At 49.7% G+C, this 27,723-nt stretch overlaps 1 protein-coding gene across 1 annotated transcript; it reads left to right on the top strand.

The window, feature by feature from the left end:
- The first annotated feature begins 4,115 nt into the window (after positions 1-4,115).
- Chaf1b (chromatin assembly factor 1 subunit B) lies at positions 4,116-27,723 on the top strand. The gene is made up of 14 exons (XM_059277128.1): positions 4,116-4,181; positions 4,651-4,837; positions 5,546-5,678; positions 7,394-7,511; positions 8,391-8,494; positions 11,308-11,404; positions 13,463-13,547; positions 13,973-14,066; positions 16,984-17,053; positions 17,133-17,224; positions 20,152-20,314; positions 21,537-21,968; positions 25,160-25,254; positions 26,305-27,723. Exons 2-14 carry the CDS (start codon positions 4,712-4,714, stop codon positions 26,415-26,417), a joined length of 1,722 nt encoding a protein of 573 aa, XP_059133111.1. The 5' UTR covers positions 4,116-4,181; positions 4,651-4,711; the 3' UTR covers positions 26,418-27,723.

The raw sequence follows: 27,723 nt of genomic DNA, 5'->3' as shown, positions 1-27,723 counted from the left end.
TTAGGTTATTTAAGTAGATAGGAGTTACAGATTTATAGTCACTCATGCTTGTCATTTCTATAGTTATGTAGTTAGGTTGTCCAAATTTACAGATACTTAGTTCAGATGGATAAGTAATCTTCAAACACTTCATAGATCTAGAGAATATGGCATTTAAATGTTTTGATAACTTAGAATTCTGTTGACGTGAGACATGATTGCTCCTGGCAGTACTGATCTGATCCCGAGAGAATGTTGGGCTTCTAGACATTTCTGTTTGGAAGTTTGTCTTCTTGGCACAAAATGGCCTGCTGGGCAAAGAATTACCCTTGCCTGGACTGCTGACAGTACAAATGCTCTCCTTTCCAGACGAGTGGGACACAAGGAAAAGTGACTACTGAACTCTGCCAAGACAGGATAAGATCTTTCAAAATTCCTGCTTCTGAAAATGATCTGTCAGATATTGTAGGCCTGTAGCCAAATTGGATGCCCCAACAGTGCTGAGAAACTTTAGGTGTCTGTCCAGGCTGCCAGCTGTCTCTGTCTATTCTCACAAGATTTTCTAAATTTGCTTCTGTGCATTTCCCATTTTCTCAGGTATTATTATATTCCTTCTCAGGTCTTTGATGGAGTTGAAGACTAATAGTTACAGTTACAATTTTCTTGTATCTTAGCTAGAACATAGTAAGCACTAGATTCAGATTCTTCAGGATAGGACTGGTTTTGGAATAATCTGTGTAACATGCCATTTATCTGTGTTCTAGAAATCTCTGGATTTTAGTATGTGTCTCTTGTTTGATGTTGTTCTTGTTGGTTGTAGTTCCATTTTGTTTAGATCATTACCCTTTATTTCTCCTGGACAATACTTGATAATCATTTCTATTGTATATAGTTTTGTGTTAGGTTAGAATTTTTTTGTTTAGACAAAAGGGAGAGATGTAGTTGGTAGCTGTTCTAGCACTGCCCCTAGTGAGGAATCAGGTAACTGCTACACCTGCCTATGACCTAGAAGTACATGCCCCTGGGGCATGGCCACCAGGGACCCTTAAGACCTGGGATGCACATATGTGGTGCTCTCTTTGCTCCCTCATTGTTTGGATGCTGGGAGTGACCAGGCAGATCCTGGAAGATCAGTGTGGGACATAGCTTGGCTTTCTTGGACCCTATGATAAATACCCATGCTGTAGTGAGTTACCCCCTAATAAATTCCCTTGCTCATTAAATAGACATTATCCTGCATTCCTTCCCATGGGCTTCATGAAATGAACTACTCACACCCTTCCCTCCTGTCATGTCAGGTCACTCTTCACGTGACACGAACCATCTGTACCAGGGCTCGAGTGATAGTTGAGATGGTGTTTGCACAAGGACATGACGTGAGTTCAATGCTCAGATCCCTTGTAAAAAGATCCAATGTACTGTCACGTCTAGTCCTTGGGAGTCCAGGCGGATTACCTGGGGCTTTCTGGCCAGTCAGCCTAGCCTACCTGAGTTCCAGCTAATGAGAGAACCTGTCTTGGAAAAAAAAAAGTGGTCAGTACTTCAAGGACTTTAACCTCCTCATAAATGCACACACATGGGTTTGCACAGACACAGAGGAGAGCAAAAACTTGTGCCACTCCGGGGGGTGTGTTTTGTCACACCAGAAGAGTTCTGCCATACCGCCTGCCATGATGATCAGGGACTCACCCTCTGGAACTGTAAGCCCTAATAGCCCTTTTTATTATTTATTTGTTTATCTTTTTTAATGTTGCCTCAGTCATGCTGCCTCTTCCCAGCAATAGAAATGTAACTAAAACACGGGCACATCTTTTGGTGTTGGTTGCCCCCATAGCAATGGTACCACTGTTACACAAGTGGGCTCATCTTGCTTTTGGGAGAGCTCCTGGAATACCTATATGAGAGAGAGAGAGAGAGAGAGAGAGAGAGACAGAGAGACAGAGAGAGAGAGAGAGACAGAGAGACACAGAGACAGAGAGAGACAGAGAGAGACAGAGACACAGAGAGAGAGACAGAGACAGAGAGACTGACAGACAGGGACAGACAGAGACAGAGACAGAGAGACAGAACATATGAAGCAGTAACACTATGGTATAGTATTGCTGGGATCAGCGGGGCACACTACTGCAGTTGAAACCACTTTTCCATGAAGACTCAAATGGATGAAGTCTTTGGGCTTTTCAGAGCTCCAGGTTCCTGATAACAAAGTGGTGTCTTTACACAGCTCTAAGAATATATTCCTCAAGTGCAAACCAGGAGGCCATGCTTCTCTTGTTGAAAACTGGGTGAAAATGGCTTGGATTGACTGATGCTGCTAAATGAATTCTTATGCAAATGACACTGAGAAATATTTTGGTGGTTTGAATAGTTAGGTTAAAATGATGTAGCTTTTTGTCACAAAGTTTCCACACGCTGTATCAAGAATGGATAGTTAAATGCTGGGTGGTGGTGGCACACACCTTTAATCCCAGCACTTGAGAGGCAGAGGCAGGTAGATCTCTGTGAGTTCGAGGCCAGCCTGGTCTACAGAGCGAGTTCCAGGACAGCCTGGACTGCACAGAGAAACCTTGTCTCAAAAAACAAAACAAAACAAATAAAGAACAGACAGTTGGGGTTTTACTGCTGGTCCTTTCTATCTTGTATGTTTTGCTTTGTTGTAAAACTTATTCTGTATTTCTAACATTAAAGATATCACTTGGGGCTGGGGATGTAGTTCATTCAGCTCAGGTAACGAGCACGAGGTTTGACTCCCAGCATAAACCAGCCATGGTGGGTGTTCAGGCCTGTAATCCCAGCATTCTGGAGGTGGAGGCAGGACCTTAAACATGGTCATTCTCAGGCTATATCATGTGTTTGAGAGCTACTCTGTTTGTGGGGATATAAGAGACCCTGTCTCAGAATAAATAATAACTGAAAATGTAAATATTATTCTGTCAGAGGTTGATTACAATTTCAATTATTTTTTAGATTTCTAAATTTTATGTGTATGAGTTTTGCCTGTATGTATGTATGTGCACCATGCATATGACTGGTGCTCTTGGAGGTCAGAAGAGAGTGTTGGATCACCTGCATCTGGAATTAAAGATAGTTGTGAGCCACCATGTGGGTGCTGGGTACTGAACCCTGGCCCTCTCTCAAAGTAGCAAGTGCTTTGAAGATAACCACTGAGACATCTCTCCAGCTCTTGAAATTCATTCTTTATAAAAAATGTAATTTTCATACGCTGGCCTATAAGAAGTCAGGATCAAAGGAGACAAGAGTCTTGCCATTTAAAAGTATGTGAAATTATTAAGAAGGGCCATGGAGGATGAATTAAACATTAAATAATTGGAATGGGAGTTACAACTTGATTTCCTACATTCATGTAGTCCATGCTGGCCTCAAACTTGGCCTTGAACTTCTGGTCCTCTTTTTGCCTCTACCTCTTGAGGGCTGGATTAATATCATAACTATGCCAGGCTCACATCACTAGGAGAGGGCAGAAAACAGTTTCCCCAGAGGCATTCTGGGATCTTTGGTGGGGAGTGACAGCATTCAAATACTCACGGGGTGGGTGGATGTTTTCTGGTAATATTGGGTGAGTCCCAGTTTCCCATCTGTCCTATAATAAGTGTTACATTTTGTTTTTGTTTAGTCTTAAGTAGACCAGGCTGGCCTGGAACTCTCTAGGTAGCTGAGGATAACCTTGAGCTTAGGGTCCCCCTGAGGGCGGGGATCACAGTCAGGGTCTGCTGATGGAACCCGCCACTGTAGGCTGGCCTTGGTCTCTAGCCCTGCTTTTCTTCCAGACTGTAAATTCCCCTCAGGCAGACCCGGGTCGGCTGAGCAGGCTGCGGCGACGCCTGGAAAAGCACCGCAGAACTGTCGGCTTTGCACCTCCAAGGTAGGACCTGCCTGGGCTCGGGAGGCGCGGGGACAGAATTCCGGGTCCCGCCCAGCAAGAGCCACGGGCCCCGGCAGCCCCGCCCACGGGAAGGAGGGGCGTCCAGAGCCCCGCCCACCGGAAGCCTCGCTGTCGCGACAGCCCCGCCCACGGGGAGGAGGGACGCCCTAGGACCCCCGCCCAGCAGGAGCCCTTGCCCCGAGCCAGCCCCGCCCACTCAGAGGAGGAGCGTCCGTAGCTCCGCCCTCCAGGAGGCGTGGTCTTCGGCGCGCGGGAAGCCGCGGGTGGTGGCGGCTCCTTGCGGACCGCGTCCCTGCAGGTAAGTTCCTTGCTGATCCCGGGTTTCGGTGCCTCTGAACCGGGTCGAGCTGCAGCTGCTCGCCGGGACTGCGGGGCGGGATCGCGGCGCGGGCGCGGGCTCGGGTGCAGGCAGAGGCCGGTCGGTCCCAGGCCGCAGTCCCGACCGGGACCCGGACCCGCGCGCCTCCCGCCAGGCCCGGCTGCGCCGCCCGAACCCGCGCCCCTCCCCACCAGTCCCTCTCCCGGGAGGCCGCTGCCCAGGGTGACTGCCCGTACCCAGTTGCCAGTTCCTGGACCCCACCTCCGCGGGATGCGCTGTACCCCCCGCCTCGCCTCCATCTGGGGTATTTGGTTTCTTTCTCTTCCGGAACGGTAAAGTAGTGGAAGTCAGTGCCGGTGTGAGCATTTTAGCTGAGGTTCGCAGATGCCCGCGTCGGTAGCAGCTTGCGTTGCAGTGCAGTTTACCTGGTTCGCCCTTGCTGTTCCAGGGTCGCTGTTTAACTCTGCTAACGTTTCCAGCCTCTCTCTGCCCGGTGGGGACTTGGGAGGATGAAAGTGATCACGTGTGAAATCGCCTGGCACAACAAGGAGCCAGTGTACAGCCTGGACTTCCAGCATGGTGCCGCCTGGAGGATCCACAGGCTGGCTTCCGCAGGCGTGGACACCGCCGTCAGGGTAAATGGGCCGGTGGGAGGATACAGGGAAGTCCTATGTGGAGTCCAAGTTTTCATTCCTGTATTTGAAACTGAAGCCAGCACCTCAAGTCGGTAAGCAAGGAGTGCTGGCGAGATTGGCTTTTTTTTTTTTTTTTTTTTTTTTGGTTTTTCGAGACAGGGTTTCTCTGTGTAGCTTTGCGCCTTTCCTGGAACTCACTTGGTAGCCCAGGCTGGCCTCGAACTCACAGAGATCCGCCTGGCTCTGCCTCCCGAGTGCTGGGATTAAAGGCGTGCGCCACCACCGCCCGGCGAGATTGGCTTTCTTAATTAACGTTCTCTACTTTGTTACGAGTGGGTTCCCAGTACCTTAGAATAGTGAGAACTCTGTTGCTGGCGTGCACTCCCAGCACCTGTGAGGTACAGGATGGAGGATCCGAAGTTGGAGATTCTCCTTAGCGATGAGTTTGAGGCCTGCCTGCGTTAGGTGAGACATTGTCAAAATAACTGAGTAGAGTGCCTGTGCCGTGCCCATTTCCTCTAGAAAGAACTGGAAGGGAAGATCGCAGGTCCTGGGACTGCTGGCTTACATTTTTGCTAACACTTCCTTCAATTTGCCAAGTTTCAAAAAGGAAATGCATTTTCTACCAGAAAACAGATAGTTGTCTAGTGAGAGGGAGAGAGGAAGGTGGCTAGTGTCTTTCTCTTGTGAATATTTTGCTGTCAACAGATCTGGAAGGTGGAGAAGGGGCCAGATGGGAAAGCCATTGTGGAATTTCTCTCCAATCTTGCTCGGCACACCAAAGCTGTCAATGTCGTACGTTTTTCTCCAACTGGGGAGATCTTAGCATCTGGAGGAGATGGTAAGTATTGTACTTAATAGCTCTTCAACCTGACACTTAACGTGTTTCCTGTCTAATAGTGACTTTTGAGCTAGGAGTGACATGGGCCTGCAACCATAGCACCTTGGAGGCTGAGACAGGGTGACTGAGAATTGAAGGGCTGGCCTGGGATAAATAGCAAGATATTGTTGAGGAAAGAAAGTCAAAAAATGAGACCTGAGACCTGTCTTCCATTTCGGGTGTCATTACCCTCCCTGTATGCCTTTCAAATTATTTAATAAGTAACATTTTTGGACTGTATCAGAGTGTGAAGATGGAGGACAGAGCATTACACTCAGAAGATACCTCTGAAAATAGCTCCTTCCCCATTTGTCCCCTGCAGGCTGGTTGGGTGTGGTAGGAAAAGTTGACACACAGTGACACTGTCATTGGCCCAGGATGGTGCTGAGCTTGTCTACGGTGCTGGGCGTGGGCCTGCACCTCTGTATAATCTTCCCATAATTTGTGCCTGTTTGCCATAGATTGATTTGTATTGTCTGACTGTGCTATGATGGGAAAAAAGGATACAGGAAAAGTAATCTTTATACCATACCTTAAATACTCTAGAGGACAGAATAGAGTAAAGCAAATCATGGTTTTTGTTTGGAAAAAGTGTCATGATTGAATTCTGTGTCATGACGCCCAGAATGTGTGGGTGTATGTCTGTGTACATGCATACAATGTATATGCATATACACATTTACAGGAAAGTGGTACGTGGAACAGCATTGAGGAGACTGTAGGCTGTCTCCTATGAACTGGCCCTGGACAGTTCCCCTTTTACAAAGCCCCTTAGCCTTGAAGACCAAAATCTCCCTCTAGTCACCTCATGGAGAGTGCCGATCTTCCCAGACCTGCTTCCTCTCCCGCAGGCTCCATGATGAGCTTGTGAAGTAGGATTCCAGGTGGCTTTGAGTGAGCTGTTTTTGTCTTCTTTCCTGCTCACTCATCCGATCTTCCTGGACCTGCCGAAAGGATCGCATGGCAGGTTATATGGTGAGCCTGTAGTCAGCAGGGAGAAGTCGTCGGTTCAGACCGTTGCTAGTGTCAAGCTAAGGTTTCTGATGTGTCCATGAAGATATGAATAGGTGGCAGTAGTTGGTGGCTTACTGCATCCAAGCCCCCATGTTGGCTTCCTGCGGACTGCCCTGTCCAGTCCTCATAGGGGCTCTGTGAGATGGGTATGCAGCACGATGAAGCTTCCACGGGCATGGTTTGCAAACCCTTACTTTTCCTCTTTCTGATCAGCTATCTGTGTTTCTCTGGTTTCTCGATGCACTTTGAAGTGGTCTTTAGCTGGCCCAGGGACGCCTATATGTATGATGATCCTAGGTCGGGTCTATTATGAATTGGTTTTGTTTTTGTTTTGTTTCATTGATGAAGGCAAATTTACTTATCCTGTTCAAATTCTTTGTGTTTTTCTAAGAGAGGGTCCCATGTAGCCCAGGCTAGCTTTAAACTCACCATGTAGCGAAGGCTAGCCTTGAATGCCTGATCCTCCTGGCTTAGATTCCCCAAGGCTGGATTACAGGCACATACCATCAGGCAGTCTGTCCATATTCTTAGAAGTGAATGACTCTTCATGGCCAGAGTGTCCACTGAGCAACATAAAACTTACAAAACACCCTAAAACTCCAGAGATGGAGGAGGCATGGCGTGGGAAAGCCTTGTTCATGCTGTGCCTGTTTGCTCCACAGACGCCGTCATTCTGCTATGGAAGATGAATGATAGCAAGGAGCCAGAGCAGACCGCCTTTCAGGATGAGGATGAGGCTCAGCTGAATAAGGAGCACTGGACTGTGGTAAAAACCCTGAGGTAAGGGGAGGGGCTGTGGGAGTGACCCTTCCCTTTTTTTAAATTGAAGATCTATTTTTATTACTTTTTATAATTTATGATTATTTATGTGTACGAGTGAGAGTGCATGCCGTTGTGTGCGTGGGTACCTGCACAGGTCAGAAGCGGGCGTCAGGTCCCTTAGTATTGGAGTTACAGGGGATACTGTGGTACTCGTTGGTGCTGAGAACCAAATTTGATTTCTCTGAAAGGGCAGCAAGTGTGCTTAAGTTCCAGCTGGCGTGACTCTTCTTTACAGCCTGAATACTTTAATAGTTTGTGTACCTGCCGGATGGTGGTGGCACATCCGGCAGAGGCAGGCAGATCCCTAAGTTCAAGGCCAGCCTGTTCTACAGAGTGAGTTTCAGAATAGCCAAGGCTGCACAAGAGAAACCCTGTCTCAAAAAAAAACCCAAAATGTTCATGTGCCTAACTTAAAACTTTTGCCTACTTCATAACATAATAAAGGATTAAAAACAGATAAGAATAGATATTTCCTTCTATTATGAGATTTTCCTTGGTTAAAAAAAATAATTAACACATCCCCCCTCCCACCCCCCTCACCCCCACCTTCTGCAACTGGTGGTTTTGAGCTAGGCAGCCTAGCTGTGTAGCCCAGGCTAGCCTTGAATTACCTCCTGTTGCCCAGGTTCCCAGTGCTGGGATTGTCCCCGTAGGCCTGCAAGGCCCTCTGACTTATTTTAGATCCAGCTATTTGAAAACACGTTTGTAGCCAGGGCTGACACATCTCCACGAGACCTTCTAGAGTCTCATTTGAACGCATGGTCCCAGACTTGGAACTTTTTGAAAGCTTTTCTCTTCTGCAGAAATGATGTTATTTCTCCTGACTTTGGGCTCTAGGGGCCACTTGGAAGATGTGTATGACATTTGCTGGGCCACTGACGGGAATTTGATGGCCTCTGCTTCTGTGGATAACACAGTTATCATATGGGATGTCAGCAAAGGTGAGTGATTTATTTATTTTATTAAAATGATGTGTATGTGCGTGTGTGTGCAGTGTCGTGGAGTCCAGGCTAGGTTGGCCGATCCCCTGGAGAAAGAGCTGTAGGCAGTGGTAAGGCTCCCAGTCTGGGTACTAGGAACCACCGAGCTTGATTCCTGTGCAAGAGCAGGAAGTGCTCCGATCTGCTGAGCTCCAGCTGGTGGTATACTTTTGCTGTTATGAGGAGGCGGGAAATGTTAGGTTGGGGGTGCTGAGCCGGGAGCAGTTTTGGTAGAGGCAGAAGTCAAGGCCTCATCCCAGACCTCCATCACTTCTTCTGTCAGTGTCAACCTCAATGACGTGTCCCTCTCCTGCCTCCTGTTTACCAGAGCTATTACTTGAGAGCCGCGCTCCCCTCCCCCTTCCCCCCCCAGGTCCCAGAGTTCTCCCTCTGGTTTGTTACCCCTATCAGGTTACTGTTCTGTTGCTGGGATAAGACACCAAGACCAAGGCGACTTATAAAAGAAAGTGTTTAATTTGGTGATCATGGTTTCAGAGGGTCAGAGTCCGCGTCCATCATGGTGGGAAGTACAGCGACGACAGGCAGGCACGGCACTGGAGCCACACCCGAGAGCTTGCATCTTCCTCCACAGCCGTGAAGCAGAGAGGGAGAGCAAGCTAACTGGAAATGGCACAGCCGTTTAAAGCCTTAAAATCCAGCCCCAGTGACACATCTTTTCCAACAAGGCCACACCTCCTAATCCTTCCCAAACAGTTTCACCAACTGGGGACCCAACATTCAAATATATGAGCCATGGGGCCAGTGTCACTGAACCACCAGGCTCCCTCTGGCCTGCTGTTCTCTGTCTAGTTTGTCTCCAGTGTGATCCTAAACCATCAGAGTCTGTCCCACTGACCCCCTTCCTCCCCTTTCACCTTGGGGACAAACCCCAGCTGGTGTCTGTGTTGTGTCCCGCCTCTGTTTCCCAGCCCTGGCCTCAGGCCTGTTTCTCGAACCCTTGCCCTTGGGCAGGCCTGTCCTCGTGTTCCTCTCTTGACTAGCTGATTTGCGATCTACACAGGCCCCCTTGAGCGCTCTTTTCAATCCCTAAAGATTGAGGAAGGAGGACGGCACAATTAGAATTAGGCTGCGTGGTGTTGGTGCATGCCTTTAATCCCGGCACTCAGGAGGCAGAGGCAGGTGGATGGATCTCTGTGAGTTCGAGGGCAGCCTGGTCTGTGAGTTCCAGGACAGCCAAAGGTACAGAGAGAGAGAGAGAGCTAGAGAGAGCGAGAGAGGGAGGGAGATCAGACTGAAGCATGTCCCTGTGCCGTGTGGGTCATGGGCACTGGGTTAGCGGTGCTGGTGGGTGGTGGGTGTGGAAGCGGGGTGGCAGTGGGGTGGGTGAGAGGATGGGAAGGAGGTGAAGGAGTTGGGAAAATGAAGGGTAGACCACTTCTTGGAGGAGGTTTTCTCTCCCACCCCTCTCGTGGGTTGAACCCAGGGCCTTGGGCTTGCTTTTTTGTTTGCTTTCAAATGGTTAAAGCCTTTGAATGGTAAGTGGTGGGAGACCTGCTCCCACTTTTACCCCAGGGAACTCTTGAGGAGGGAGAAGTGAGAAATATTAGATGGAAAGAGATACCCAGGTGATGAGAGGAAAGACAGAAACACAGGATAGCCTTGGGAGGGCCTGGGTCCTTATTCTTCAACCCTGAACTTTATTCCAAAGGGCTTTTTATGACCATGCCAAGGGGAAGAACAAAAGACACCCCACCCCACCCCCCGCTCAACACAGCCAAGTGCAGACCCTTCCAAACACCTGGTACCCAGGCCTGTGCCCAGTCATCCTCTTATGCAGCCCTGCTGGTAAAGCAAGCTCAGATCTCACTAGGAAACCTAGGTGGGCTCCCACAGTAACTTAAATTATTAACTATTGCATAGTTCGAGTGAAGTGTACTAGTCTGAAGTATACTAGTAATTTGGGGGCTAGTCAGTGGTTGTAGCTTGGTAACTTTTCCTTTCATCCAGTAAAGCTCTGTGCCGCTGGCTTTCCCACTGAGTGTCCCTGCCATCCCAGCTCCAGCCCCTCCACCCTTCTGTGGATATGACCTAGCTTATGACTCTTTCTGTCCTATTTTCTAAACTTCAGTTTATTGGTTTGTCTGAGTTTTTCGAGACAGGGTCTCAGGTAGCCCAGGGTGTCTTGAAGCTCTTTATAACCAAGGCTAGCCTTGGACCCTGGATCCCTCTGCCCTCCCCTTCCCAGGTGGTCACTGGTGTGCACATCTGGCTTGAGCTTCCTCTTCGAAACACAGGTCGGTTCCAGCTGTGGGTCCTCCCAGCTTGTTGCTGACCTGCAGAGTTCTCTGACTGTGCTGTGGCTCCTCCTCCTCCTCCTCCTCCTCCTCCTCCTCCTCCTCCTCCTCCTCCTCGCCTTGTTCCCGCCCCCTCTCTCCACCATTAGCAGGTGTCACCACCACGTATGCTAAGCTCAGCTGTGACCGGGTGAGGGATGCTCTCGTCCCCGTCCCCCCTTCTTACCCAACCCAGAGGACTCAACTCAGGTCTGGGATGCTCACACCTGCCTCCTGTGACCCACATAGCCTTATGCTTGCTGTAGATGCCCGGCTCCCTTACCCTGACTGCTGTGATTGGAGGGCAGGGCTGTGTGGAGTGACCTGTGGGTCCCTCGAGCCTGACACGGGATTTGGAACACAGCCTCTCTGGACTGCCTGCGGAAGGGAAGACTGGAACTAGGTGGTCGTGTGGAAGTCTTAGTTCGTGCGGTGCGCTTTTCGGGAGTCTTGGTAATGCTTTTGTGTGCTTCTTTGTAGGACAGAAGATTTCCATTTTCAATGAACATAAAAGTTACGTACAAGGAGTTACCTGGGACCCTTTGGGTCAATACGTTGCGACCCTGAGTTGTGACAGGTGTGTAAGTGACAGGAAAGGTTTTGCAGAGTTTATCACGGCCTCTCTAAGGGGATTGACGGTCTGGTTTGGGCTTTTGTTTTTGTTTTGCTTATTCTGACAAGACAGGAATTAGAGACCAATGAGGTCAGGTGCCTTATGCAGAGCTGACAGCATTGAATCTTCATTGGCTGGGTGAATTAATGGAGAAGGAGCTTGTGTGTGTGTCTGCACGTGTGTCCATGCACCATGTGTGTGCCTGGTGCTCTTGGAGGCAGAAGATGGCATTGGATCCCCTGAAACTGGAGTTACCAGCAGTTGGGAGCTGTCAGTGCTGGGAACAAACTGGGGTCCCCTGCAAGAGCCACGCGCGCCGCGCTCTTAGTCACCGAGCCCTCTCTCCACCCCATTACGAAGAACGTTTTAACGTCAACTCGACTGATTTCCAGGAGACACACTAGTAAGGTGGTGGGTGGATTGAGATGGTCACTTCCCATTTCTTTTGCAGTGCTGGGGATCAGACAGAACCTGCTGATGCTGGGCAAACACCCCACACTTGACGCTGATCGTGGTTTACTGCTGTAGCGGCTTTTATATACTTTTTTTAGATTGATTTATTTTACTTTTACGCGTATGAATGTTTGGCTGCATGTGTGCCCACAGAGGTCAAAACAGGTGACAAATCCCCTGGAACCGGAGTTCCAGACAGTTGTGAGCCACTATGTAGGTGCTGGGAATTGAACCTGGGTCCTCTGCAAGAGCCGCCAGTGTACTTAACCACTGAGCCATCTCGCCAGCCCTTTATTGTTTTTTTTTTTTTTTTTTTTTGAGACAATATTTCATGTAGCCCAGGCTGGCCTCAAACTTTCTTCATAGCCAAGGCTGTCTTGGAACTTCACACCCTCTTGCTCCACCTCCTGAGTGCTAAGCTTTCCGCTTGCTCCACCATGCCTTGGGCTGTGCAGTGCTGGGGTCAGGCTGCCGGGCAAGCGTTTGGGCAGTGGAGCCACAGCCCCAGTCCTCGGCTGCTTTTGATTTAAAGATTGATTTAATATGGCCCTGAGATAAGGACAGTATGCAAGGATTGTAGATGCTCCCTGTCTCAGGGTTTCTGTTGCTGTGAAGAGACACCATGACCACGGCAGCCCTTAGAGAGGCAACTTTTATTTGTGGTGGCTCGTTTACAGTTTCAGAGGTTCAGTTCACTATGGCAGGGAGCCTGGCAGCAGACAGGCAGACATGGTGCTGGAGATAGCCGAGTATCCTGCATCTTGCAGGCAACCGGAAGTCAACTGACTCACGGGGCAGTATCCTGAGCATAAGAAACCTCAAAGTCCACCCCCACAGTGACACACTTCCTCCAACAAGGCCACACCCACTCCAACAAAGCCACACCTCCTGATAGTGCCACTCCTTGTGAGATTATGGGAGCTGATTACATTCAAACTACCACACTCCTGCTCGGAATGCTGTGCATTTTCTGATGTCTCCTTGAGGCACGTGAGAGAGAACAGTTTGGTTAGTGGGAACAATGTAACTTGGGAGCAAGATTTATTCACTGGCGTTTTCCATCCTTGCTCTTTTAGAGGGCGGGAGGGGCACAACCATGTCTTTCTGATCCTCCTGCCTCAGCTTCCAGCGTCTCATTCTGTAGCCAAGGCTGGCTTTGAACTCATGGTGATCCTCCAGGTGCTGGAATCACAGGTGTGAGTTTCTGTGTCTGGCACTCCTTATGCTAGAAATCTCTGCAAACAAGACTGTCCACGCAGAACAGATCTCACTCTAGTCATACGTGTTGATATTGGGCCAGTCGTCATGGCCCACAAATGAGGATTCACCTTCCTCGTGTGGGCAGCAGAACTATTTATTCACTGAGAGATAAGTAAGGGAAGTGAAGTAAAAATAAACGTGTTCCCTATTTCCCACTGTGGCATACTTAGGTGCTTCCTTCCGAATCCCTCAGTGAAGTCTAGTTGTCCGTAACGGTTCAGCTGAAGCTGTGTGGCACACACAGACGGGCAGTAAGTTGTTAGAGATCCAGTTCCTGTGTCCAGTCGACTCAGACTTCTCTTTCTTCAGGGTGCTGCGTGTCTATAGCACTCAGAAGAAGCGTGTGGCCTTCAACGTTTCAAAGATGCTGTCTGGACTAGGGCCTGAAGGAGAGGTAGGAAGTACTTTTTATTGTAATTTCATCTGTGTGTGGGCACATGTCCCAGCGGGCTTATGAAGGTCAGAAGTCAGTTCTCTGAGGCCACTGTGTGAATCCTGGGGACTCTGGTCAACAGGCTTGGCAACAAGTACCTTTTACCCCTGAGCCATTTTGCCAGCCCAGCATAGAATATTTCACCTTTCCTTTCAACAATACTTTGAGATCTGGGGACTCCTAACCCTTGCGGACCTGTGAACCAGCTAATGAGGCTTCCTCTCGGACTGCCTTCTTGGCTGACGAGTTCTCATGAGTGATTTAATTCTGTGTTTCTGGGTAGTCATTCCTGACTGGTTCTCAGTCAAGTTCTCAGCAAGCCAGTTCTAGGTGGTGAGCCTTTGTGTGAGATGTCTTGGAATGACTTCAAGCTCTGTGTGCCACAGGCAAGAAGCTTCCGGATGTTTCATGACGACAGCATGAAGTCATTCTTCCGCAGACTCAGTTTCACTCCAGACGGATCTTTGCTTCTCACTCCAGGTGTGTCTGACAACACGTGACAGGGGTGTGATGGCAGCATGGGGACGTCTGTGTTCCCATTGTGACACTTTTCAGCTCTGGCAAGTGTGAGCAGAGCGTACTGTCTGCACAACGTCCTCCGGGAACTTCAGACACTGCCACCCTGGCCATTGGATAATGTCATGATTTTGATGTTCATAGAAGTTTGGGAGTTGAGAGGCTTGGAGCGGTGTTTTCTCTAAGATGAATTTTACTTAGAAGAGTTTTCGCTCTTACACATTCCCATCCGTCTGTCCTAATTTTTGTTTGTTCCACACATCCCAGGCAGACCTGGAATTCACTGTGTATCTGGGGGTAACCTAGAACTCCTCCACCCCCAGCAGCTGGGATGACAGGCATGCACCAGCACACGGTGTTTAAACAGTACTGGGACTTGAACCCAGGACCTCAAGCATACTAGGCAAGCATTCTACCAACTGAGCTACATCTGTATCCCAGAACTTGTTTTGTTTTGTCTTGTGTCATGGCCTTGTGTGGCTCAGGTTAGCCCTGGACTTGTTATGTAGCTGAGGATGATCTTGATTTCTGATCCCAGAATCCGTTTCCTGACTGCCGGGGTTATCGGTGTGCACCGCCAGGCCTGGGTCTGAAGGTTTAGCTTTCATATGATAAAGGTGTAGCCGCCTGTGACACACGATAGAAGTGGCAGCTGATGCTTTTGATACAATGTATCCTATGCAGCAGCCCTCTCAATTGGCAAGAAAACAAAACACAATTGTAGAAAGCTTTCCTAAAGGAAAATGAGGCCTGGCTGTAACTTATTGGTCAAGTGCTGGCCTAACGTGTGTGAGGCTCTGAGGGCCATAAATAAATAGAGTAATGAGGGAAGGGTCCAGTTGCATCCAAGAACCAGTTCTGACGCCCAGAAACAGGCAAACGCAGAACTGAACTGTGGTGACAGTGTAGATGTTGCTACTCTCTTCAGATTGAAAAAAGTAACAGTTCCCGTTTTACTGCGGTGCAGGATGTGGGTACGTACACTGGGAATGCCGCTTGTTAGTGTTTCCAATGCAGCCTGGCAACAGTTAACGCCATCCAATCCCTGTCTCACATCTGAGGCACAATTCCTTAGCAAGGAAAGGGCATAGGAATCTCTAGGCCTGTATGTCAATGCCATGTGGTGGCACTTGGCTGTAATTCATCACTTAGTGTTGGAAGGAGGAGGTAGGAGAACCAGGAGTTCAAGGTCATCCTTGGCTGTATAGTGAGTTCGAGGCCAGCCTGGGATGCATGAGACCCTGTCTCAAACAAATCAAAACCAAGCAAATAAAAACAACCAACCCTCCCACCAAACCAAAGTATCTAAAGCCCCCAAATCAGTACCTCTCAACAGAGGATGGTATTTTTCTACTAGTAAATATTGTAGCATGACCAAAAAAAGGCCTTAGTGCCCTGTGTGCCAACTTATGAGCCGTTGACAGGAACAAGCAAACAGTGTAAATCTGCTTCTTACAACAGATAGACTGAAAGACCACCCTGTGGGAGTGTGTGTGCCTGAGCTGTGGGGAGCTGTTGGATGTGCCCAGGGAGACAACCAGCATTGGTTTGTCACAGTGGGGTAGTGAGGAGAGGTGGGCAGGGACTAGCTAAGCGCAAAAGCAAGAGTAATGCATCCCTTGTAGTTCTAGAATGGTCCGTTACATGTCAGACGCATGCACATACGTTTTAAACCATGTGACAGTCAGGTTCTGCAAGAGGCTGCAGGTTGCAGCGTGGGCTAGGTCTCCAGACAACCCAAGGGTTGGTTTGGGGAGATGGACAGCCAAGGTCTGAATGCTGGGAACAGATCTGGGAGCTCTGAGGTGGAGCGCTGGCAGCTGGGTCTGCCTCTGCTCTCTTGGCTCTCTTTAAGGGATTTATTGATTTCTTCCAATCTTTTGTTTGTCTTTTCCTCAATTTCTTCAAGGGAATTTTTTCATGTCCTCCTTAAGGGCCTCTATCATCTTCATACAGTTATTTTTAAGATCGTTTTCTTCTGCCTCATCTGCGCTGGGATGTTCAGGTCTTGCTGATGTAGAACCACTAGGTTCAGGTGGTGCCATATTGCTCTTTATGTTGTTGAATGTGTTCTTACACTGCTGTTTACCCACCTGGGTTTGGGATAGTTACAGGTACAGGTGTTGATTCCTGTGATGTCTTTGCTGGTTGGGTCTTTTGTTCCTTTTTTGTCTATTTCCTTTATAATCTTCTGGCCTGAATGGCCAAGGGTTCTGGTGATTGGCGGTTGTCAGGTCCAGTAGGGTTGTCTCAGCTGAGGTTTGTGGGGTTTGGGTGCCTAGATCCCGCATATCGTCTGGTTCTTCTGGCTGATGTGGGCTTTCCCTGTGCCTGTGGGGTCTGTTCTTCCCGCTGGTGTGGGTGGTGCCTGTGCCTATGGTCTGCTGGTGTTGCTGGAGAGGGCTGTTCCCGGGGAGGAAGCTGGGGTGGGTGGGACTGGGCAGCAGAGTGGGTCTGCTCTTCCAGCTGGTGTAGGTGGTGCTTGTTTCTCTAGAGGCCGCTGGTGTTGGCGGGATGGTTGGGCAGGGGAGGATGATGGATTCGGTGGCTCTCGTAGGTTAGTCCAGTGGGTGGCGTTGGTGCGGGAGTGGCCTGCCCGCAGGACGCTTACCTGCTGGACTGCCTCTGTTCTCAAGCACAGGGTTTACAAGTGAACGCTCCTGACTCCAGTTCTTCCTGCCCTGGGCTTCCCCCCTCAGGTGGAGGTGACAGGCAGGTGGAACTGGACAAAGGGAACATTTGTGTGTGTTTCTGTCACAGACATGTTGTCAGTTTACCACTCCAGGGGAGGAATATTTTGCAAGCCAGATGGGAAGGCTTGGGACCTTTTGCTGGGCAACAGTGTAACCATGACTCTTCCCCCCCCCCCCCCACTCCCCAGCTGGATGTATGGAATCTGGTGAAAATGTGACAAACACAACGTATGTGTTCTCCAGAAAACATCTGAAAAGGTACGCGCCTGAAGAGCTGCCCCGGTTTTGCCTTGCCGAGCAGCGGTGTCTGATGCTAACCCTGTGGTGACCCTTGCAGGCCCATCGCCCACCTTCCGTGCCCTGGGAAAGCGACCCTCGCGGTCCGCTGCTGTCCTGTCTACTTCGAACTGAGGCCCGTGGCGGAAACAGGTACATCAGAACCACAGTGTGTGGGGTGTGTGCTTTCCCCGAGTGGGCACTTGGTGGCTGTCTTGTGGAGAAAGCTGTGCAGATTTGGCTCAGATTTTTAATTTTGTTCCTTTTACGTGTAAAAGTGATCCATTTCTGAGGGCATCCTGTGTTTCAGTGTGTGTACAATGTAATGTTTATATTAGGGCATGTCTCATAGGATGTTTCAGTGTGTGTATAATATAATGTTTAAATCAGGGTGTGTCTCATCTCTTCGATGTTGACATTTGCTGTGAAGACATCAAGAGTCCTTCCCATAGCCTTTTTGACATGCATATTCCTGTGTAGTGTCCCGTAATGCATAGTGTGCCTTATTCTCGTTATCAAGAGTACACTTTCTCATCTATAGCAACGTTAAAAAATACATTAGTACTAACTAGTTTCATTTTGTTTTTCCACGAGGCTTTTTGTTGTTTTGGGTCTTGTGTTGTCTAAGTTGGTTTCAGACTCACTGTCACACGGCTGAGGATGTGTGGCCCTGGACACTGGGGTCCCGGGCATGCACCACCACACCCAGTTAGGTGTCCCTGAGTATTGAACCCGGGGCTCTGCATGCTGAACCAGTTGAGCTACGGCCCCAGCCCTTCCTCTTCTTTTTGTGTGTCTGAATTTTTAATCTCGTGCCATAGATTGTGTCCACCTTAACCAATGCTGGTCTTGTAAATATTCTTGAAGTTTGTTCAGGGATGAAGTTATATTGCTTAGAAACATTTTGATCCTTTGGGCTGTTGCTTTTAAGGTTCATTAAATAGGACCAGGCAGCATTTGGTGCACAGCACACTTGGCACCCTAAGGCAAAGCCTTTTGTACACTAACTGATGTCCAGCGACTGTGAGGTTTCCCTGAGCCTGGGAAGCACACACCGCTGGGGATGTTTTGTTCTCTGAGGTTCTTCCTCAGTCTCAGGAAGTGTCTCCGCTGGCCTGCTCCAGTCCGCACTGAGCTGACAATTCACTTGTAGCCTGGAGCTTTCCAGCTGCCTTGGTCTTCCTGAGCTCTGAGGCTCAGGCTTTCAGCTGAGAATCTCTGAGGTCGGGCCTGGGGTCTGTGCCTTCCCTGGGCTTGCCCGGGAGCCAGTAGAGGTGACTGTGGACTCTGTGTACCTGCTCACTCTCGGGGTCACTGTCCCTCACCATCTGCTGGCCAGTGTCTTGAAAGCTGCTGTCCACTTACTTAGTCTAGTAGAGTGGGGAAAGTATTCTGGTCCCTATTTCCTTCAGGGTGGAAGCAGACGCTGCTTTAAACTTTTTTTTTTTTTTTTAAAGATTTATTTATTATGTATACAGAAGAGGGCGCTAGATCTCATTACAGATGGTTGTGAGCCATCATGTGGTTGCTGGGAATTGAACTCAGGACCTCTGGAAGAGCAGTCAGTGCTCTTAACCTCTGAGCCATCTCTCCAGTCCTGCTTTAAACTTTTTAAAGATTTATGTATTTAATATGTATACAGTGTTCTATCTGCATGTATTCCTGCCCACCAGAAGAGGGCACCAGATCTCATTATAGATAGTTGTGAGTCACCATGTGGTTGCTGGGAACTGAACTCTGGATGAGCAGCCTGTGCTCTTAACCTCTGAGCCGTCTCTCCGGCCCTACTTTAAACTTTTTAATCCTTAATGTAAATGACATCGCTAACTGTATAGAGCTTTAAAAACATGACTTGAGCAGGCATGGTCAAGTCTCAGCACTTGGGAGGCTGGCCCACGAGTCTTGCTGTGAGTTTGAAGTTTGCTTGGGCTGTATGGAGAGTATAGGTCAGCCTGGGCCAGAGAGTGAGGCTTGTGTGTGCGTGCGCACACACACACAGAGACACACACACACACAGACACACAGACACACACACACAGACACACACACAGACACACAGACACACACACACAGACACACAGACACAGACACACACACACAGACACACACACACATACACACACCATACACACACACACAGACACACACACACATACACACAGACAGACACACATACACACACACAGACACACACACACAGACACACACAGACACAGACACACAGACACAGACACACACACACAGACACACACACATACACACACACACACATACACACACACACATACACACACCATACACACACACACAGACACACACACACACACAGACACACACACACAGACACACTCACTCCTGCCACGCCCTCCCCCAAAAGAGACAAGCCATCACTTGCTAAAGGAAACACTTTCTGAACTCTATAAAGTAGACACTAAATGAAAGAAACTGTTCTCCTAACAGAAAGCTGCACTTCTTAGAAGGTTCACGACACTCAGAACCCCTTGGTTCCTGATTGGGCCTCTTATTCTTCCTCACATAAATGGAAGGAGCTGAATTCTTTTTTTGTTTGGTTTTGGTTTTTGAGACAGAGTTTCTCTGTGTAACAGCCCTGGCTGTCCTTGAACTCGCTCTGTAGCAGGCTGGCCTGGAACTCACAGAGATCCGCCTGCCTCTGCCTCCTGAATGCTGGGATTAAAGGTGTTCAGCACCAACACACCAACACACGTCTTGAATTCTTTTTATTGAAATTTTTATTTTATTATTATGTGCAAGTGTGTTGTTGAGGGTGGTGGTTTCGTGCCTCACGGTATGTGTGCGGGTCAGAGGACAACTTGAAGGAGTCAGCTCTCTCCTTCCACCATGTGGGGATCAAACTCACATGGGCAGGCCTGGTGGCAGTTCCCTTTACCCACTGATCCGTCCTGCCAGCCCAGGAACTGAGCTCGTCTGTACGGCTTACAGTAAACTAGCCCCTAGTGACATGGCATTCCCTTCCCAGAGGGAGGAATTTGGGGAGGACTGGCTCTCTCCTTTGGGAACTGCTCCTCTTCAGCCTCAGTCAGCTTGTCCTCTCCCCACAGAGAAAGCGTCGGAGGAGCCCAGCCCCGAGCTGGTGAGCCTGCCCTACCGGATGGTGTTTGCCGTGGCCTCCGAGGACTCCGTGCTGCTCTATGACACTCAGCAGCCTTTCCCATTTGGCTACGTGTCTAACATCCATTACCACACCCTGAGTGACATTTCCTGGTGAGTAGCTAACAGACAGAGGATGTGGAGGAGGTGGGGCCTCTCCGACAGGGAGTGTTTTGTCTCCACAATCTCCAATTTGGTCTTGTTCCCCAGTTTCTATTTTGTTCCTGGTGTGTGTGTGTGTGTGTGTGTGTGTGTGTGTGTGTGTGCACATACATGTACATAGTGTGCATCTGAACGTCAGAGAACAACTTACAGGAGTCTGTTCTCTCCTTCCACACGGTTCCAGGGATCTGAACTGAGGTCATCGGTCTTGCACACAAACATTCTGACATGTTGAGCCATCTCTCTTCCCAGCAGTGAGTTCTGATGCCATGCACATAGCTCTGTGGGGTCAGCCAAATCCCAGTTAGCTGAGGGGAAGCCCTGGGGACTTGTTGGTCAGAGACCTCACCTGCCAGGATCACGTGACACTGCCCTTCCTCGATGCCTTAGCTCCTGGCAGACTCCATTGCCTTGGGCTCTCCTGTACCCCAGCAGCCTGGCCACTCCATTATTCTTACCCTCCCCCCAATGCCATGTAGCTTCGGGTGGCCTAACTCTATTCTGTGCCTGAGGATGACCTTGAAATCCTGATCCTCCAGCTTCCCCTTGCCTTGTGCTGGGGTGAGAGGCATTTACCCACAATCCCAGTTCATGCTTGGTACTGGACCCGGGGCCTCAGACACACTAGACAGGAACTCTACCGACCGAACTACCTCTGTAGGTCCTTTGTTTTTCTTTAAATTTTTTAATATAAGATTTTTTATTTAGTGTGTGTGTATGTGTGTGTGTGGGGGGGGGTGTGCCACAGCTCACATATGGAGGTCAGAGGTCAGCTCCGTAGAGTTGGTCCTCTGCGGTCTCCTCACATAGCTCCCGGGAACAGCTCATGGTCAGGCCTGAACAGCAAGCGCCTTCACTGACTGACCTGTCTCAGCCGCCCTAAATTTATTCTTTATGTTGAGAAAAGAAAAGATCGCCTCACATTTATCCAGGTGAAGGTGATGGGAGGGCACATAGATCCCGGTGGCTCCGGAGACTGAGGTGGGATTGGGAAAGGACACTGCGTGCCTGAAGAGTGTGTTCAAACCGTCTGTTGTGCGGTTCCCCTGACTGTTGCCTTCAAACAAACACAACTTGTGATTGGCTCCACCTTCCATTTCCTGCCTGGTCTTGGAAGTGTGAGCGTGATCTGTAGACGTCAGTAACTGACTTCTTCCTTGTTCTGGGAACACAGGTCCAGTGATGGGACCTTCCTGGCCATTTCCTCCACGGATGGTTATTGCTCGTTTGTGACCTTCGAGAAGGGTGAACTTGGCATACCTTTGAAGGAGAAGCCAGTTTTGAGCATAAGAACTCCTGATACAGCAAAGAAAACCAAGATCCAGACACACCAGGGATCTTCACCAGGATCCAGATCGGTCGAAGGGACCCCCACTGGCAGAATCCAGGACCCCAGCAGTCCCTGCACCACCCCCTCACCAACCACACAGTCTCCAGCTCCGTCTGCCATCAAGGACAGTCCCTCAGCCACGCCTGCTGGCAAAAGCTCCTTGCCACGACCTTCTGAGGAGAAGACCCTGCAGCCCGCTAGTCAAAACACAAAAGCCCCTCAACCCCGGAGGGTCACACTAAACACGCTGCAGTCCTGGGGCAAGACAACTCCCCGGTAAGAGCATTTGACAAAACAAGAAACTGTCATTGGGAAATGAGCCCCGGCAAACACTGAAGGGGCCACTTCCCTCCTTCTGGACCTGTGTGTCCTACCTAGGGGTAAAGCCTAGCCTCTGCCCGTGGTACCATCTGTGATGTATGCTAGGTGGCCTGCCTCCCCTGCCGTCGGTCCTGGGTCTTTTCTTCTGTCTTCTTGCCTTGTCTCCTGACTCTGCTGTCGTGTTTCCAGAGTACACTCTGCCCTTTGCGATCTTCGTGCCTGCTTCCTGGGGGAGGCCCTGGACCAATTTGAGTGCATCTTCTGTCGTTCTGGTCTTGTGACCCCCGCCCCGGTCGTGTTCTCTGGCAGGGGTTTGTTCCTCTTAGGTTATGAGCATACAAGGACAGGAAGAGCCCTCTTTTCAGCCAGCGACACCAGGCACCCCGTGGTATAGGAAATCACGGGAGTGCTACATCACGGAGCTCTCCGACACTCACTAAATGCCTGAAACAGTCACTGAGAAGGAGGAAAGCCTTGTTTGGCTCACAGGCTCTGAGGCATCGGTCCACAGTGGATCGCCTCTTAGCTCTGGGCCATGTCACTACAGGATGGTGGGCGTGTGGGGGAAGGAGGCTGCTCATCTCATGGAGGAGAGGACCCACCAGGGAAGAAGGAACCAGTGTCCCTGTATCCCCTTCAAGGGCACCCTCAGTGACCCAGCAGCATCCCTTGGACCTCCTTCCCATAACACCACAGCCCAGGGACCTTCTGGGCCTTTGCAGGAGGCTTATCCACACCATCACAGGCACATTCTTGTAAACTTCGAGCCTTGTATTTATTTATTTAAAATGGGAGCAGGGTCTCACGGAGCCCAGGCTGGCCTGGAACTTTCTGCAGTCCTCCTGCTCTGTCCCGAGTGCTAGGGTCATCTAGTTTTATGTACTGCTGGGGACTCTGTCCGTGCTAGGCAAGTACCCTACCAAGTGAACTACATTCCCAACTCCTGATTTAATTTTGATTAGTACATTATTACCATATGTTCCCATGGGATACATTGCGTTTGTTTTTTTCCAGACAGGGTTTCTCTGTGTAGCCCTGGCTGTGCTGGAATTTGCTCTGTAGACCAGGCTGGCCTGAAACTCAGAGGCCTGCCCTTGCCTCATGAGTGCTGGGATTAAGGCATGAGCCACCAACACCCAGCACGTTATGGTATTTTGGTATGCGTGTACGTTGCGTATGGGTCCAGTTGGGTCATTTAGCATTTCCATCCCTAAGCAGGTAGCCTTTTGAGACTCTGCTCTTACGCACATCCCCATTGTTAACCATGTCCCTCGGCTGTGCTCTGGGCCACCAAAACTTACTCTTTGTCTAGCAGTGACACTGCCAACTGCCGAGCCCCTTGTCCCTCTCCTCACTCCAGCCTCCGTCACGCTCTCACTCCCTGTGAGATCAATCCACGTGGCATGATGGCACGCACCTCCAGGCACTTGGGAGGCTGAGGCAGAAAGACTGAGTTTGGGGCATCCTGGACCACGTAATAAGTTCCAGACCAGCTTGAGTACATACAAGACCCTGTCTCAGTCCCCCATCCCTACCCCCAAGAAAAATCCATGAGCACAACCCTTCTGATCCCTCATCTCGAGGAGATCCTGGTCTTGTACTCAGCAAGTCTTCCAGGCTTATCCACGTGACACAAATGGGGGATTCCCTCCTTCAGGGCTGAGGAGAGCTGCTGTGTGCGCATCTTCCTGAGCTGCTTGGCTGTGGGCATTGGTGGGCTGGGGCCTCCCGGGTGATGTCCTGGCCACAGCCATCTGCTAGCATGCATTTGTGCGGGCATTTCCTGCTGCAGACAGCTGCTGCCCACGTCCTTCTGCACCAGGAGGTGCCAGTGCCAGCCCGGGTTTTCCTTCCTTCTTCATCTCTGATGCCCAGTTGTCCCCTGACACTGCACTGCCCACTCCACCCGTCCCTTCTCATCCTCTAGGTGGACTCAGTGAGGTGTGGGCTGCTAGGTTGGATTCCCACTTGCCTCCCAGTCTCCTGCTGTGTGCCTCCGACCATTAGTGAATTCATAATACAATTCAAATGTAATGTTTGGCTCTTTTGAAATCTATTTTGTATAGAATAAGAATGCATTTTAAAAAACTGTGTGTGTGTGTGCATGCACGCGCGTGCACACGCATGAGTGCACATACTCATGTGCACACAGGTGCCTTTGGAGGCTAGAAAATGGTGTCAGGTCCCCTAGACATCCTTGACAGTCCTGGGAGCTGTACTTGGGTCCTCTGGCAGAGCAGCAAACACTCCTCATTTCTAAACCATCTCTCCAACCCCACAATGTGGTGGATTTTTCTTTTTTTGTCTCTTGGTGTTTTGAAACATGATTTTACCATGTATCCCTGGCTGTCCTGGAACTCGCTGTGTAGACCAGGCTGGCCTTGAACTCACAGTGATCCACCTGCCTCTGCCTCCCTGAGTGCTGGGGTTAAAGGCGTGCGCCACCACCGCCACCACCAGGCATAAGATGTGTTTTTAATATTCTGTTTCTTTTAGGTGTGGGAAGGCATTCTTTGAGATATTTTTGGTGTTAAATTGCTTCTCTTGATGTCTTCTGATCCATTTACCAAGTTCCCTGCAGTTTTTTTTTTAAAGATTTATTTATTTATTATGTATACAGTGTTCTGTCTGCATGTGTCCCTGCAGGCCAGAAGAGGGCGCCAGATCTCATTACAGATGGTTGTGAGCCACCATGTGGTTGCTGGGAATTGAACTCAGGACCTTTGGAAGAACAAACAGTGCTCTTAACCTCTGAGCCATCTCTCCAGCCCCTCCCTGCAGTTTTAACTTTAAAAAGAAAACACTAGTTATTGGGAAGCAAAACTCCAAATTTAAAAAGGGACCATGTGTGTTTTGGGTTCACATTCTGCAAGGTGTGAACTAGACTCCTACCCAGCAGGGCTCAGCTTTTGGAACTTGGTGATTGGTTATGGTGACGGTTGACTATGAACTGTGGTGGCAGAGCCTCCCACGAGAACATTGTCCTCACTGGGCATGGCAGCATGTCACAACGTTTACGACCCTGCTGGATATGCTGTGGGGGAAAATCTATGCATTTCCTTTGGTGGTTTTGAAACTTAGCTTTATACCTAAACAGTTTCTCTGACACTAAGGAGCAGCTCCCCCTTTTACTTTTTCTAATTAAGGAGAATAAACTTAACACCGTTAAAAGCAGAAGCTTCGCCAAATCCACTGCCCACCAGCGGAACTGCCCCCTCCTCCACAGAAGAGATGGAGCCAGGTAAGAGGGTAGTTCCGGCTTTGGCAGGCATTTCATCGATAGGATGTGTTCTTTGGAAGTTAACACCTGACCTTATAAAGAAAGCTCTGAGAAGGCCAGTGTCCTATTGCAACCGTCCTTTGGACATGATGGCATTTGCTTTACCAGGAGTAAAGTGACCCTTGCACTGAACGGTAGAGGCTTCTGGGGGATAGGTCTCTCCACTTCATGCCAGCTGACGTCTGGGGCAGACGAGTAGTATTGTAGGGGACTTAATAACATCCCTGATGCCACCTTTTTTTTTTTTTTTAAAGGATTTATTTATTTAATGTACTTTGGGGTTTTTGTTTTTTTTTTTTTTTTTGGTTTTTCGAGACAGGGTTTCTCTGTGTAGTTTTGTGCCTGTCCTGGAACTCACTTTGTAGACCAGGCTGGCCTCGAACTCACAGAGATCCTCCTGGCTCTGCCTCCCGAGTGCTGGGATTAAAGGCGTATGCCATCACCGCCTGGCTTACTTTGGGTTTTGTCTGCAGGAATGTGTGAGGGTGTCAGATCCCCTGGAACTGGAGTTACAGAAAGTTGTGAACTGCCGTGTGGGTACTGGGAATTGAACCTGGGTCCTTTGAAAGAGCAGCCAGTGCTCTTAACCTCTGAACCATCTCTCCAGCCCCAACCACCTTTTTCTTTTTTTTTAATTTTATGTGCATTGGTGTTTCGTCTGCATGTGTGTCTGTGTGAGGGTGTCAGATCCCCTGGGACTGGAGTGACAGACACTTGTGAACTGCCGTGTGGGTGCTGGGAATTGAACCTGGGTTCTCTAGAAGAACACTCAGTGCTCCTAACTGCTGAGCCACCTCTCCAGTCCCCACCTGATGCCACCTCTTACCCTGTCACACCCTCAGCTGTTGCAGATGTGGCCCGTCTTGACACACAGTCACCTTGGTGTACCTCTGCCTTGTGGCAGTACCAGATCTCACAGGCCATTCGCCCCTCATCTTCACTCTGTATTTCCTGTCGCCTGACCTGACTCGCCCTCACTGCTTGCTAACCTTATGCCTGTTCATTTTTCAGAGATGCCTGGCGAGCCCCAGGACGAGCCTCCCGAAGTGAAAAGGCCCAGACTTCCGGAACATGAAGGAGGTGCCCAAACCCTGGGTCCTGATGAGGCTCCCAAGTCTTCTTGAGGCTTACCGGGGTCCGGCACCCCTGTGTGCAGGAGGCCCATGAGCTGAGAGGCTGGTTACAGTGGTATTGGAGCGGAATAAATACCCATGAGTTGATTCCCGTAGAGAAATGTGTCTGCTGACTTTGCTCCAGCAGCCTGCATACCCTTCTCTGTCATCCCTTTCTACGGGGACTCTGTGGAGCGAGGCCAACGCCTCTTTGTTTGTTTGTTTGTTTTGTTTTGTTTTTCGAGAGGGTTTCTCTGTGTAGCCCTGGCTGTCCTGGAACTCACTCTGTAGACCAGGCTGGCCTGAAGCACACAAGAGATCCACCTGCCTCTGCCTCCCGAGTGCTGGGATTAAAGGCGTGGGTCACCACTGCCCGGCTAACGCCTCTTTGATGAGTTTCTGAGACTAGGAAATGTGATCTGCACCTGGGTCCCTTCACTTGAGGGACTTAACACACTTGGGTGCTGAGGAGAAGAAACAGGAGGGGCAGGCCACCTGGACCACAAATGAGAACTCCAAGTGGAAGCATGCAGTGCTCCCAGTGACCACTGGAGGTCACTCGCTCACTGACTCTGCTCGGAGGCCTTGAGGGCTGTCCTGCCTGGCCTTGCAGCAGGCATGGCCAGAGTGGTCTCCCACGTCAGCTTAAGGCCCTGGTGGCCAGAGCTGGACACACATGCAAGGGAATTATGAGTGAAACGTGTGAATGCTCATTGGTTCATTTGTGCTTCCTCTGGTTTTGTACGTGTATGTGCACGTGTGTGTGCGTATGATCCGTGTGCACATGCCGAGGTCAGAGAACAATCTGGTAGTTGGGTCTCTTCTTTTGACAGTGTGGGTCTTGAGAACTGAACTTGGGTCTCCAGGCCTGGCAGCAGGCTCCTTTATCTGCTGAGCCATCTCAGCAGCCTGTGTGGTGGTTGAGGAGATCTCTTCAGTGTGGCCTCTGCCTCGTGTCTTGTATGGAATGTACCGTTCTCACCAGCAAAGCCTGGGCTTTCCTCCAGTTTGGGCTCTGAAGGGAGGTGTGAAGAGTCTGTAAAGTTGTGGTAAGGAGTACTTAGCACTGATCACCCAGGGGTACTTATTTCTGAATACTCAACTGACTTGGTGTCCTCAGATGTTGTCCCCAAAAGGCATCTCAAGTGGGATTTGCTCTAGGTTACTTGTCCTCTGGTCAAGGCCTTTGTCAGACCTTGGGGAAAACATGAATTTGGAGGAGAGGAGACGTGGGAGGCCCTGGCAGCGCCCCTTCCCTGGTCTCCCTTTCCCTAGCAATTCCCTTCTTCCCTCTTATTTCCCACCCCACCCCACCCCT

The sequence above is a fragment of the Peromyscus eremicus genome, chromosome 12, assembly GCF_949786415.1.
Source record: "Peromyscus eremicus chromosome 12, PerEre_H2_v1, whole genome shotgun sequence".
NCBI lineage: Eukaryota > Metazoa > Chordata > Mammalia > Rodentia > Cricetidae > Peromyscus > Peromyscus eremicus.
This window is presented reverse-complemented; position numbering and strand designations above follow the sequence as displayed.

What these genes read in the sequence shown, in the direction of transcription:
- Chaf1b (XM_059277128.1), top strand. Translation starts at nt 4,712, where the DNA reads ATGAAAGTGATCACGTGTGAAATCGCCTGGCACAACAAGGAGCCAGTG. An exon ending in GCGTGGACACCGCCGTCAGG is followed by an intron (nt 4,838 to 5,545) that starts GTAAATGGGCCG and finishes TGCTGTCAACAG; the next exon opens with ATCTGGAAGGTGGAGAAGGG. An exon ending in CATATGGGATGTCAGCAAAG is followed by an intron (nt 8,495 to 11,307) that starts GTGAGTGATTTA and finishes GCTTCTTTGTAG; the next exon opens with GACAGAAGATTTCCATTTTC.